Source organism: Leguminivora glycinivorella, chromosome 10 (assembly GCF_023078275.1).
Source record: "Leguminivora glycinivorella isolate SPB_JAAS2020 chromosome 10, LegGlyc_1.1, whole genome shotgun sequence".
Taxonomy (NCBI): domain Eukaryota; kingdom Metazoa; phylum Arthropoda; class Insecta; order Lepidoptera; family Tortricidae; genus Leguminivora; species Leguminivora glycinivorella.
In genome coordinates, this window is record NC_062980.1 from 23,041,117 (window position 1) to 23,054,223 (window position 13,107).

The following is a 13,107-nucleotide window of genomic DNA, read 5'->3' on the forward strand; positions in this document are numbered from 1 at the left end:
CAAGTATTTTAGATATAGATTACTGTTAAGAGCAGGGCGCTATCTTATCTTTTTAATGCATTTAAATCTGTAGCATTCGTCGCGAAGTGCATTCGGGCAATTCGGAAAATGCAATGGTCACATTATTCAACCTTCGCTGTAGCAATTTCAACTCGTAATTTCCCATATTTTGTACAAGGGAACTTTTGACTCGGAACCGCAGCGAACGTGTTAAATAATTTCATCATTTAGGGCCAGTCGCATCAACCTCATTTGACATACACATCATCGTCAGCAGACGTCTCTGGAACCTTCCATAAAACAAAATTTAACGAACGCTTTAACGGTGACAGACGATTTGATGTACTGATGGAAAGTTTCCAAAAATTCTGAAATTTTCACATAGGAAAACTTCGGACAATTGTATGGATGGAAACTTTCCATTTCATAAATTTAAATTCCATTTATTTTTCGTGAGTTTCGTGAATTTTTCATAAAATTTAAATTTTTTCTGGAAAGTTTCCGCAACTTGCACATCACTAGTTGTTGCAACCGGCCCTTATTCCCTCTTCGTAATTACTTGATACTTGTAATACTAGATCTTTAGTAAATACGAGAGGATCTTTCTACAATAGTTTCAAAATTCTTGGGTTTACGTGAAAAATATGATAGCGCCTTGTCTTCCTAACCTCACTGTTTCGCCTCGCGTCATAATAAATGATTATTCCCCAGCCGCATTCACAGATGTGGTTAGACAGATCTCACCTGTGGGGCGGGTTCAGGCGACGGGGTGTTATAAGTCGGCGGGCCAGTAGAGCGGGCTGTGGGGCGCGTGGGGGGTCTGTGGGGTCTGTGGGGTGGCGGGGAGCGGGTCGTCGGGGGGGCAGTCGCAGTGGTGGGAGACGACGAAGTTGCCGTAGTCGTCGGTGAGCGACGTGAGCTGCGTCGCGCACACGTGCCGTCTTCCGCCCGAGCACCATGACCGCTCTGTCAACAACACATCCATGTTTAATACTTATTTTTAATCTTCGTGCCTTGAAATCCTCGCAACGCTCAAGATTCCACTTTTTAACCACTCGCTACGCTCGCGGTTCAATATTGGAATCTTTCGCTCGCTCGGGATTCAATATTGGCACGTGACAACAACTTTGCCCCCTTGTAAAGTACAAAATTTTTCACCACACCAACAACACGAACAAAATACTGACTACAAAACATCAAACTAAATCAAATCTAACAATTTATTCAATATTTATAATTCAAAATCATCATTTACAGGTAATCTCTACCAGCCAGCTCAAGATATCAAGTTAAAATTTGTATAAAATCACTTTGCACTTGTGGATAAAATGCAATTTTGCTATCTGTTTTCTAATAGCAAAGTAAGCCTTTATCAGCTGGTGTGGTGAAAACTAAATTTCTAAACATATACTAGCTCTTCTCCCTAGCGTCATCCCGAGATATTATGACAATTCATCCCAAAATGTTGTATACATAGAATGTGTATGTATGTAGTGTATGTATGTAGGGTAGTCATAAAACTGTATTATAATTATGTATAACGTATTTATTTATATGATATAACGTCTATATTGCTGTAGTTTGTAGGTTAGGTATAGGTTTAGCTTAGGAACGTCTACCATCTCCAATTCTCCTTTAACTGCTCTAAGGTTAACTGGAAGAAATCCCTTAATGGGATAAGTTCGCCTTTGTACAAATGATGTGTGTGTTCTTTTTTTCTTTACTGTGTGTGTTCTTATCTTTGTACAATAAAGTGTATTACTACTACTACTACATAGTAAGCCTCATGGCTCATGCAATCGCCGATAGAAATGAACAAACGATAGTTGTTCCCATGTAAATACAAGAGACACGTCACACGATGATAGCGCGAGTGAGGTACGCCTTTGTCTTGCGTGGGCGACGGTCGCGCGACCGTCGCCGTCGCGTCTCATACTTCCACATCGATAAGGTTTGATTTCGTATGCGTCGCATCGCCGTCGCGCGACCATCGCGCGACCGTCGCCCACGCAAGCCACGGCGTTATAGTTTGTCGCTGAACGATGAACTATAAGTTATTTACACGGGAGTAGAGATGGGCCGATTATGGACTTTGCCGAATACGAATATTCGGTTCAGCTCTTACCGAACCGAACATTCGGCCGAATATTCGGTTACGCCATATTTAGAAAGCGGATGTTAAGATTAAAACTATTAAATGATTGATAACGGTTACATATGTTCTTATGATTTAGTGGATAAGAAAAACTTAGTTACAACAACTCTCAACTCTTAAACTACGGTTTTTTCAACTTTTTTACAAAACAATTGTATTTATATTTTGACGCATAGGTAATGATCTCTTTTTAGTAGTTCCTTAAAAAGCTACTAAAATAGGAGCTTATTATCCAATGGAATACGTAAGATCTTCATTAGTTAATACTTTGTTTATTCGATAAATATTCGGCAATGCAACCCGCCGAATTATTCGGCCGAATATGAACATTGAAAAACTTGCCGAATATGCCGAATACCGAATATTCGGCCCATCTCTACACGGGAGAGACTAGTTTTTGTTCATTTCAGCACACTGCTTACTTGTTTTTGGTGAGTTTAGTGCGTTAGCTTATACATACAACACATACAATACAAGCTAGCGTATAGCGTTAGCTTATAACATCTAAAATATGAATGAACATTACCTTCACTTATGTCCACGTCTGATATTAGCTCCTCGTTCATGAGCGCCGTTAACGCGTCGTCTGTATGACTCGATTCTGAAAATAAACATTTAATTTTATTCTGATATTTTTAAGATGGTCGCTCTATAATCGACGTGCATAAAGTAAAGAATGTCCGTGTTATTACAGAGTGTATTTAAATAGTAGTTCAGTGTAGGCCGCTACCAGATCTCGAGCTGCTACGCGAAAATGATCTCGAAAAATTTTCCCTTGATTTTTAATGAATGAAAATCGTGTTTACGTATTTGAAAAAATATTCATTATTTGAGAAAAAGGTTTGGTTTCATTGATTAGCCAGGTTCACACTGACCGCATGTCTCGCGCACAAAACGTCCGTGCTTACGTTTGCCTAGTCGGAGCAAATTTGCGCGAAAATATATTTGTTGCCTCGAATCGTGAATGATTTACTTTTTTTTTTTAAGAAAATGCGAAATCCACGAATTACGTGCCACGGGAATAACTATGTGCAGATTATTTTGAACAGCTGACCGAGGGTCGCCATTTTGCCGAGCAAATTTGTTCGGGCGAGGCGAACGTGCGCGCGTGAGCACGGCGTCACGGACGTTTTGCGCGCGAGACACTGCCTCGCGAGGCGTGCGGCCGTGTGAACCCTGCACGGTGTAGAGTACTACCTGTGGTCTGTGGCTGGGGCGCGGCGCCCAGCTTGGTGTGGTCGGGCGCGGGGTCGGTGGGCGTGGCGGGCGGCGTGGGCGCGGCGTCGGGCGCCAGCGCTCCCCCCACCCCCGCCCCCACCCCCGCCGCCTCGCCGCTGCTGTTGCTGCTGCACTCCGGACTGTACGGCGCCATCTACACGACAATGTTTTATCGACACTGTAAGGAACTATCAACACACAGGCGACGCATACGGTAGACATGTCTTAAGACGCGAAACGGACGTCAGCGCCACGCCGTCTGAGTGTAATTTAAATAAAAAACGTCTCCTCAGCACATTTTCTATAGGAAGGACGTAAGCACAGTATAATAAAGAGTACTATCGTACAGTATGGCCACTCCCGCTCCCCGCTGAAAGTGCCGAACACCCCCTCTCGGTAACCTCACAGTTACCGCCTGTCAAAAACGCGAACAGTCGACCTGTCATATTTCACTCAACAAGCATGGTACGCGTTCACATACACGAGCTTATAATGTGTGCTAGGAACGCGCCTCTTTCATATATTTGATCGCCAGTATCCTAGCTGTGACGTAAGACACGCCCCCAGGCGACGCGGCGCGACCCCAACTGTTGAAGCCCAAACTGTTGGGGACCATTAAGCATACGAACACCAACAACACTAATAGAAATGCAGGTGTTTTTTATTTAAGACATTTTTTTTTAAGTTTAAAGTTAAGCAACACCTAACAAAAGGCATATTTTGTAAAAATAAGAGTAAATATACCATAATACTTACCCGTAACGATCTCCGCCGCCGCGGAGTGACCTCAGACAATTTATAACTACTGTCCATAGCCCAGTAGGACCCTTTGCCCGGGTCGTCTTTACTGCGAGCCACCTTCATGAAGCATTTGTTCAGTGACAAATTGTGCCTGATGGAGTTCTGAAATTACAATTGTTTATGTAAAAGCTCATATAGAATATTTAAAATAAACTATGAGGTTGCATATAAAACTTAAAGATAGAATAAAGTTGGATACCATTAGATAAAGAACAAAGATAACTGACGTAAATCAGACAATGAAGCGACTAAAATGGAAATGGACTGGCCACATGCTCCGAGATAAAAGAGAAAAATGGTCTAAGGACATAACATCATGGTACCCAAGAGATGGCAAAAGGAAGAATGGCGGACAAAAAATGAGATGGGAAAATGAATTCAGAAAGGTAGCTGGAGCCTTGTGGAGAAGACAAGCTCTAGACAGAGAAACATGGAGAAATATGGGAGAGGCCTATGCCAAAGGCAACCAGACTAAACGTCTGCGGAGAAAGGCTAGCAGTAAGCAAGTATGAGATGTGTGACACTGTGTTTTCTATGCCAATTGATAGGTGATCATGATCAATTGATCGTGTGTCTCTCTCTCACACTTGTAGTTAACCATACTTGTACATGGTATTGCTAGTATTTATGTTTTTCTTCTGTCTGTTACCTTCCGCGATTCTTACGCAATTGGTGATCTCATCAGAAGATCAGTGCTGAAAGTCACGAGCAACATGCTGAGATGAGACCATTTTGAGGCACTTCATTCCTTCCGTTTCGGTTATAATGTGTAACTTGTCTTATCTGTATTCATGAATAAGAAATATTCTATTCTATACAAACTATTTCAAAAACGAATGTGATAGTGTCCAAACTGTCCAAAGTCCATCTCAAACCTGGACCAGTCTAACTTGAGTCACTTTTTACATCCTAAATTATAGAAGGATACTAAAATTTTCAGGTTTTGCAATTTATTCTGCATTCATTCTCCTCTGTATCATATTTAAATTTTATTGAATTGAAGATAAATGAATGCATTACAATTACATGTAAAAGAAGAAGTCTTACCATCCATCCTTTCCCAGCTTCCCTGTAGTAAGGGAAAGCATTGCAGATGTATGTGTATATCTCGTTGAGGGTCATCTTCCCGTTGGGCGAGCTGCTGATGGCTAGGCGGATCATGCTGGCGTAGCTGAAACGATGAGGGATCAGTTAGCTTCAGACAGCGCCGGCCCGCGCACTAGATCAGGGTAGAGCGAGATATAGTTTTGGTGCCCTCTTGTTTAAACTTTTTTGGGGGTGGAGTTAGATTCGCTATGTCTCACTGACACGTCACAACCATTGTACTAAGTAACTAAGATATATGACATGTACATATATGTCATTAGATAGAAATAGTAAAGTGCAAATTTTTCCTATTATTGATGGGGGGCGGGGGATTCTATACTTCAGAAAATAATTTATTTAATTGGAATCAAGCTGTGGTAGCCAAGTGGAACTGACACTTGACTTTCAATCAGAAGATTACAACTTCAAATCCTCTCTCATACCAATGAGTTTTTTGGAATGCAAATAAATAAAATACCAATGAATTTTCACATTTACCACTAGAAGGAAAAACATCACAAGGAAATCTGTATATATCTGTTAGAAATTCAAAGTTGTATGTGAAGTCTCCAATCCACTTTTAGGCTAGTGTGGGAACCATAGCCTGAGTCCTCTCATGCATGAGAGGCCTGTGGCCAGCAGTGGAAAGACTGAAGTATATAGGCTCAGTTATTATTATTTTAATTGGAACCATTGGCATTGTCATTTTTATCACTAAAGATATCTTAAATATTCATGAATATCTTTTGTGGAGGGGATTCCCTAAAGACTAGGTACAGCAGGGCCTCTTTAATCAGAACACACTTCTTCCCTTGAATCCTGAATTTCCTCGAATTTTACGAGAATAACGAATCCAAGCTTTTTATTTGTCATAAAATACTACCCCACAAAGTATTGGAGTTTTCAAACAAAATTTAATAAATATTATATTTAAAGATGAATACATATTTAAATTTTACAATATTATTTGTTTACTTTCATACAAAATAACCTGTTTATATGTATACTATAATCCGAACGCTCCACTAATCCAAACAGAGGTAAAATTTTCAGGGTTCCGATTAAGGCTGCTTTCAAAAAAAACGTCAAAATAATGTAAAATTGATAGTTTTAGTCAGTGAAATACTACACTTTCCGTTATCCAATAGATTTATTTAATTCAAATTTCAGTTAGAGCATCTTATTATCTTGATTTTTATAAGACTGGATTTTTGAAAACCAAGTCACTAAATTAATTTTGATTTTTTCTCTAAAGCGCGTTTAGAAAAACTCACATATAGAGCTAAATTAGTCGATCTTATTTGTAAAATTTGGACAATTTTGATTACTAAAACAGGTAAATTTATAATTCGTATACCCTGTACTACAAACTACTCAGACTACATTTTTATTGAAAGGTTTTAAAAAAGAGTAAACGAGGCTAAGACGAAATCAATTTTTATCAGAAATTACCTAAAATTAAGTGACAATTTCTTTGAAAATCTACATCACATTGAAATAATTTTTGTATTTAATGAATCTGCAATGTTTACTCAAATTGCTGTTATGCCTTAGTGATTATAAATTGCTGTTATTTATTTTTGGCAATTTTTTGAAAACGAGCCTTCACGGGTACAATTATTAGCACTATTGGACATTTTCTCATATTTTGTTAGACCAAGTTGAAAAAGTCCTATAATGTGATATATATTTGTAAACTACTCACGAAGCCCTTTAATTTGATACCACACACGGTATGATCAAGCGCTCGGTTGCGATTTCAATGTTTTTCACGCGAAAGCCCTCTTAAAGAGGTCCTGCTGTAAATATTGTCATACATCCATGTTTATCCATGAGTTAAGGTATTGGATTCATTTTAAGTGTAAATATATTTCATCTACTTTATACTATTAATTGTAATAGTTTAGATTAGATTTATAGTTAAAGTAAAAAGTAGATGAAATATATTTACAGCATAAAAACTCAAGTCAGTATAAAATGAAACAGGCTCGGCCCTTTTACTAATAGATTCACATTATTTCTTCTATTTAAATATAATTCTTTGCTTTAATCTATTTATTTAGTACCTAAAATACAGGCTGCATCTAGTTTTGGCTGCATCTAGGCTGCATCTACCTGGTTCACTAATGATATAATTAAAAACATCAAGTTTAAGCATTTCCACTTAAAAAGGTACAGAGAGAAAGGAGAGCTTTTTAATCTGGAAATGTTTAGATATTATCGGACGCATGTAAAGACCTTAATTGATAATTCGTACCGAAATTATCTACGGGGTATTGAGAGAGACATTACTGACGATCCTAGTAAATTTTGGAAGTATGTTGCTAGTAAAAGTAAAGACAGACGTTGTGACACTGAGTTTCTCTACAGGGGGGAAACTGTATCGGGGCAAGAAGCAGCTGACTCGTTTGCGGAGTACTTCGCCTCAGTGTTTCAAGGGGACATTCCACTCTTGAATTACGAGCTAGCGGCACAGGGATCTCCTGGCCCTCCAGTTAGCGCTGCGCGTGTGTCCCTGGAAAATGTTGATGCTACAGACATACGAAAAGCAGCAAGACGTATAAAAGTGCGAGCTGCGGCTGGACCTGACGATATACCTTCTTTTCTTGTGAAAGACTGTATTTCAGTACTTGACAGTGCACTTTTACACATTTTCAACATAAGTTTAAAAAAGGGGCAGTATCCAGCCTGTTGGAAGGTCTCTAGGGTGACTCCCGTTTCTAAGGGTGGTTCGGGTCGTGAAGTGTCGAATTATAGACCCATAGCTGTGCTGCCGTGTTTCGCCAAATTGTTTGAGTCAATCATAGAAGGCCGCATCAGCCAGCAGATACAATGTTGGTTGAATGACAGTCAGCACGGATTTCGTCGTGCTCGGTCTACTGTCACCAACCATGTCAACTTTGTGGACTATGTCAGAAATGAGCTAGATGCAGGTCGCCAGGTTGATGCGGCTTATTTTGACTTCAGAAAGGCATTCGATTTGGTAAATAATGACATCCTGCTTCAGAAATGTGGCGCTTTGGGTTTTACGCCACACTTACTGAAATTTTTATCTAGTTACCTCCGAGATAGAAATCAGTACGTTGAGTGTGGAGGGTACAAATCCGGACCATTCTTTACTCGATCAGGCGTAAGTCAAGGCAGCACTCTCGGCCCTACATTATTTACGATAATGATCAACGACTTGCCGGGAGTGGTACGATCTGCGGGTTGTCTATTGTTCGCTGACGATCTGAAGCTATTTTTGGGAATAGAGAATACGTCTGATCAGGTGTCGTTACAGCGTGACATTGACGCAGTGGCCGAGTGGAGTGAGACCAATCAATTACACTTCAATACCTCAAAGTGTAAAGTTATAGCGTTCTCTAGAAGTCGGGTGCCTCTTGTCAAACAATATAACATTAAAGAGACCGTGTTGGATCGTGTTGACGAAATAACTGACCTGGGACTGACCTTGGACACGAGACTCAACTTTAGAACGCATGTCACCAATATATGTAAAAAGGCGAATAGGGTCCTCGGATTTATCATGAGGGTATCAAGCCAGTTCAGTGACACTCGTGTTTCGCTGTTACTGTACAGTGCATACGTTCGCAGCAAACTCGAATTTGGGGCTTGTGTCTGGGACCCACACGAGAGCAAGTATATCCTCATGATAGAGAAAATCCAGAGGAAATTTGCTCGTTTCCTTTACAAGAGGAAGTTTGGGTTTTACCCTTATCTCTATCCTTCTTTGTTCGTCAGCGGCATGGTCGGGTTGGATACACTAGAGTTGCGGAGGAAAATGTTGCTCCTGGGGCATTTTTATAAGCTACTGTGCAACCAAGTATCTAACCCGACTGCGCTAGCACGGATAGGTTTGTCTGTGCCGCCCCTCGCCGGCTCGGAGTGGAAGGGGAGGGCGGGGCGGTGGTGTCGCGGCGGCGCCGGCGCCTGTTCGCGTGTCCGTCGACGCGCACGCGCTGGGCCGCAAACGCTCCCTCTGCAAGAGCTATTGCTCTTTTAAATGACATGCATCTGCAGCTACCCGATGCCGATATTTTTTTTGATCCACCTTACCAAATTATGAAATGTATTAATGAATTTTTGAATAGAATGTAATGAATGTACCTATATATTAGTTTTAGTTTACTTTATGGATTAGTATGAAGTTTTTTTTTTTTTTTTTTTGACATTACTTATTATTGATATTTTATTTGCTTGTTTGTTTATAATGTTTAATTGTTGTAGTTTCTAATGTATTGACATGTAATTTAGTATTGTATAAAGTGACTTGTTTGTATATAAATATTATTATGTAATAATCTAACTTTTAAGCGCTTGGTGTTAACTGTAAGCTTATCTGTGAATAAATAAATTGAAATAAATTGAAATTTGGGCCCACAATATAAGCTTATCTGCAATAATTGCAAAAGCATTACTAAGGTACAGCGGAGCAAATCCTGACTGGGGGGCCATTGTAACTGATCCATTTTTTCCATGATTACACTATTCAGTTAAGCTCCACACAAATCCACTGAACCCACAGGCCATATATAACCAGTGGACACTCTAATTAATAATGCAAACTTTGTAAAACATGAAAAAAAAAAAGGATCAGTTGCATTTGTCCCCCAGTCAAAATGTCCATGCTGTACCTTATATCTGTTTTGGCAAATATATGATTTGTGTTTGTCATTTAGTAAGTGAAACGAAGGATTTACTTAGTCATAAGCTGTAGTTCTAGGAAGCACTGTTAGATTAGCAGTCTGAAGGAAAACAACACAGGCACATGATGTAATGCTACACCTACCCATTACTTGACTCTTATGACTAATTATTATGGAATTAATGCCATTACACCTATAGAGAAGGCCTCTGCGCTTTATGTGTTGAGAATAAGGGCAAATATGAAGTTTAATTACTTTTCCTCCACATGACAAAAAAATATATTTCGTAACTATAAACATAAGTTGGAAATACTGGAATCAAAATTATTTATTATATATTGTTACAGTACAGGAAACTTTGGAACAAAACCTTTTAGCCTTTCTGGACTTGTTAGCTTCATCACAAACCAGGAACTCTAAAAAGACCTTGGTTTTGGATAGTTTGGAAACTGTTCTGGACTCCAGTGGAGTGTGAAAAGTTTAACAAGCTTTTACGTGAACTAATATCAATCAGCTGTTTCATTGTTAGTAAGAACCTAAGAGGAACGAAACGTTTAGGCGTCAAGAGGCAAAACTATGTGTACCTGTAGGCGGGTTTGGCGTGCTTGATCTTGTTCGCGTTCTCCTTCTGGTCTGCCTCCTTGTTGTTGTTCTCCTGCAGTCCCAGCGGCTGCACGCCCTCGAACAGGAAGCGCGGGATGGGCCCCAGCGGGCTGTGCCGCGGCGGGCCCGGGCTGTACGCCGGCAGCCATTCCACTCCTGGCGAGTCGCTCATTGTCCATTCACTGCACTCCACTACACTTCACTACCCATTCCTAACAAAGAAAACCACACCGTTTAGGTCACACTACACCCAACAAGTCCCTGCGTGGGCGTAACTCACGCTCGCTACCTTTTACGAAGAGGATCCCCACATTTCATTGTAGAACACCAAAATCGCGGATCCTTGAAATTACGATGTTACAGAATACTTTAACGATGAACTCCGGGGAGACGCACAGCTCAAGGAAAATGCAACGACAACAAATTATAGTTGAAGGTGTTAATTAATCATTGAAAATAACATACAAAATGAAATAAAATTAATTTTCTGAAATTATTATGACATTTGAGGCGCCTACAACAAGGAAAATGGCGGCGGCGGTCATCATTCTTCCTTCTTTTTTTACTGCTTATGGATTATAGAATTTTTATCCCTATACATAAGTAATTAAACTAAAAATAATAAATTATTTGTAAAAATTAACTAAATAAAGAATAGGTATTTCAACATATATTTTTTAGAAGATTATAGACATTTCATTTGGATGCTGGTAACATTGGAAAGTTGCCAGTGTCAAAATTATTTAAAAAGCTGTCAGTTTGAATGAAATGTCGGAGGTGGAAGGTCGCCTCTCGGTTCGTTGAATTTTAACGGTTTGTTGACAAATTATACGCAAAGAAAGAAACTTTTCTATGAGAATTAATATTGACTTTTCCAGTGGATTTTAAAGTGTGTTTGTGACCATGGCAAGTCAACCCGAAGTCGGCGTGTCCGACTTCGTACTCTTGGACAATTTGACTGCTGACAAGTTTATTGAGAATTTGCATTTGAGGTAAGTGTGTCTTTTTTATGTTTCGGCGCCGTGCGTGGGATTCCTCGGTCGAGTCCTCCGAAATAAACGATGCGGGTTATGCATGGAATAATACCGACTGCGTTGTAATTTATAAAACTGTATGGTGTTCCACTTTTAGCGCACGTTCTTGTGTTTAGTTAGCCGTTGTTTGACCTTCGTGACATGAACTATCGGAGGGAAAAGCCTTTGCTACAGCATTATTCCTCGCAAGTAAATCAATATTTGAACAGCTGATAATCATTTTATAGTTTATGAATACCTATTGAAGGACAAAACTTACAAAAAACACAAACAACTAATATAAAACCGTAAAAATTATATAAATAATTCAGAGATAAAATTTACCTGCATGAAAAATACCACACGTAACCAGGGTACCCAGTCACAGGACTTCATGAATTTATTAAAATTATTAAATTACTCACATAATAGGTAACATACTAGGTACCTATTGTAGTTTCAATAGTTTTCCTTGTTTTGTCCTTGTTCTGTATTTGACATGCTTGCAGGAACACCTTTACTAATGTATGTAATTGGATTGATGGCTTTAAATCTTTTTGTTTGAATGTTAATCTCAGTTCATGGCCAACAAAGTCTACAGTTATGTCTATAAATATCTATACATATGGAACATATTATCCTCTGGCAGCCCACCATACAAAAAAATTGACAATCAAATTTGAATCAATGGTACTAAAAAACAGGGCTGAATTTCTTTTGTTTGAAAATCGAATGGATCAAAACAAAAGCAAATCAATTCCATTTAACGTAGATTCAAATTTCATAGTAGGTATTTTGTCCTAATATTAGGACATCAAACCCCAGGAGGTTAAAGGGGAGGAAGGCTCAAAATTGAATACAGGTGTGTACATATTTATGTAGCTGGCCATATAACTAAACAAATTTTGTGGTCACTTATGAGCAAACAAAGATTGATGTAAAATTTTTCTGAGACATATTATAAAATATTGTAATGTTTAAAATCAAATTTTATTATTTCTCACATATCATCAATACCAATAATAAAATGTGAATCTGGTTATGTTTTTATTTTCATAGACAAAGGTAAAGAATACCATTTATAAAATACTTCTAAACAACATTCTGTTTTCAATGGCTATATTTTACATTCCTTTTGTATTCCTAAACAATGGGGTTTATTATGTGTCCCTTACTGTAAGTAATAAAACAGTGAAGTGAAATATTTGATTTTAACTTTTGTCTTGACTTCTTGAGTCTTTGTCAGCAGCAGAAGACAGCCTAAGGTAGCCAAAATCAAGTAAAACATACACCTTAATCTGGAATGAAAATAATAAGAGAAAATATTACATGGCAACTATGCAACTACGTAGGGAAACAACAAGAATTTTTGCCCAATTTTTTTTCATTTGTACAATCGAGTTCATGAATATGTGAACATTATTTCACCTAATTGCTACGAGTTAAGGTGAAGAAATGTACAGATATTTATGAATTTTCAGCAGAGAGCAGGAGTGGCCATACTGTACGATAGTACTCATTTATTCTGGCGACCTGGCGACCTTGCCCCGGCCACATGAATAAACTCTGCATTAATATATTT

The 13,107-nt window shown here is 38.9% G+C and overlaps 2 protein-coding genes across 4 annotated transcripts in view; one reads left to right on the forward strand and one right to left on the reverse strand.

The window, feature by feature from the left end:
- Positions 1-419: 419 nt before the first annotated feature.
- On the reverse strand, positions 420-12,393 carry LOC125230144 (forkhead box protein J2-like). Of its 3 annotated transcripts, none has more exons than XM_048135181.1 (7): positions 11,974-12,393; positions 10,494-10,724; positions 5,222-5,345; positions 4,130-4,276; positions 3,353-3,527; positions 2,682-2,756; positions 420-966 (listed from the first exon to the last, which is right to left on the reverse strand). In XM_048135181.1, exons 2-7 carry the CDS (start codon positions 10,682-10,684, stop codon positions 773-775), a joined length of 906 nt encoding a protein of 301 aa, XP_047991138.1. In that variant the 5' UTR covers positions 10,685-10,724; positions 11,974-12,393; the 3' UTR covers positions 420-772. The 3 variants fall into 3 exon arrangements, with proteins under 3 accessions (XP_047991138.1, XP_047991137.1, XP_047991136.1); XM_048135180.1 differs by lacking the exon at positions 11,974-12,393 and adding an exon at positions 10,802-11,142; XM_048135179.1 differs by lacking the exon at positions 11,974-12,393 and having other exon boundaries at positions 10,494-11,141.
- LOC125230145 (unconventional myosin ID) overlaps positions 11,255-13,107 on the forward strand; it is a 99,925-nt gene continuing 98,072 nt past the window's right edge. The window contains exon 1 of the mRNA XM_048135183.1: positions 11,255-11,504. Within this exon, the coding sequence (XP_047991140.1) occupies positions 11,416-11,504 (89 nt within the window). The 5' untranslated portion in view covers positions 11,255-11,415. The remainder of the gene's footprint in view (positions 11,505-13,107) is intronic.

Coding starts and splice junctions, on each gene's coding strand:
- LOC125230144 (XM_048135181.1), bottom strand. CDS start 10,684: ATGAGCGACTCGCCAGGAGTGGAATGGCTGCCGGCGTACAGCCCGGGC. Junction 4,277..5,221: donor AAGCTGGGAAAGGATGGATG/GTAAGACTTCTT, acceptor TTGTAATTTCAG/AACTCCATCAGGCACAATTT. Junction 967..2,681: donor AGACGTGGACATAAGTGAAG/GTAATGTTCATT, acceptor TGTTGTTGACAG/AGCGGTCATGGTGCTCGGGC.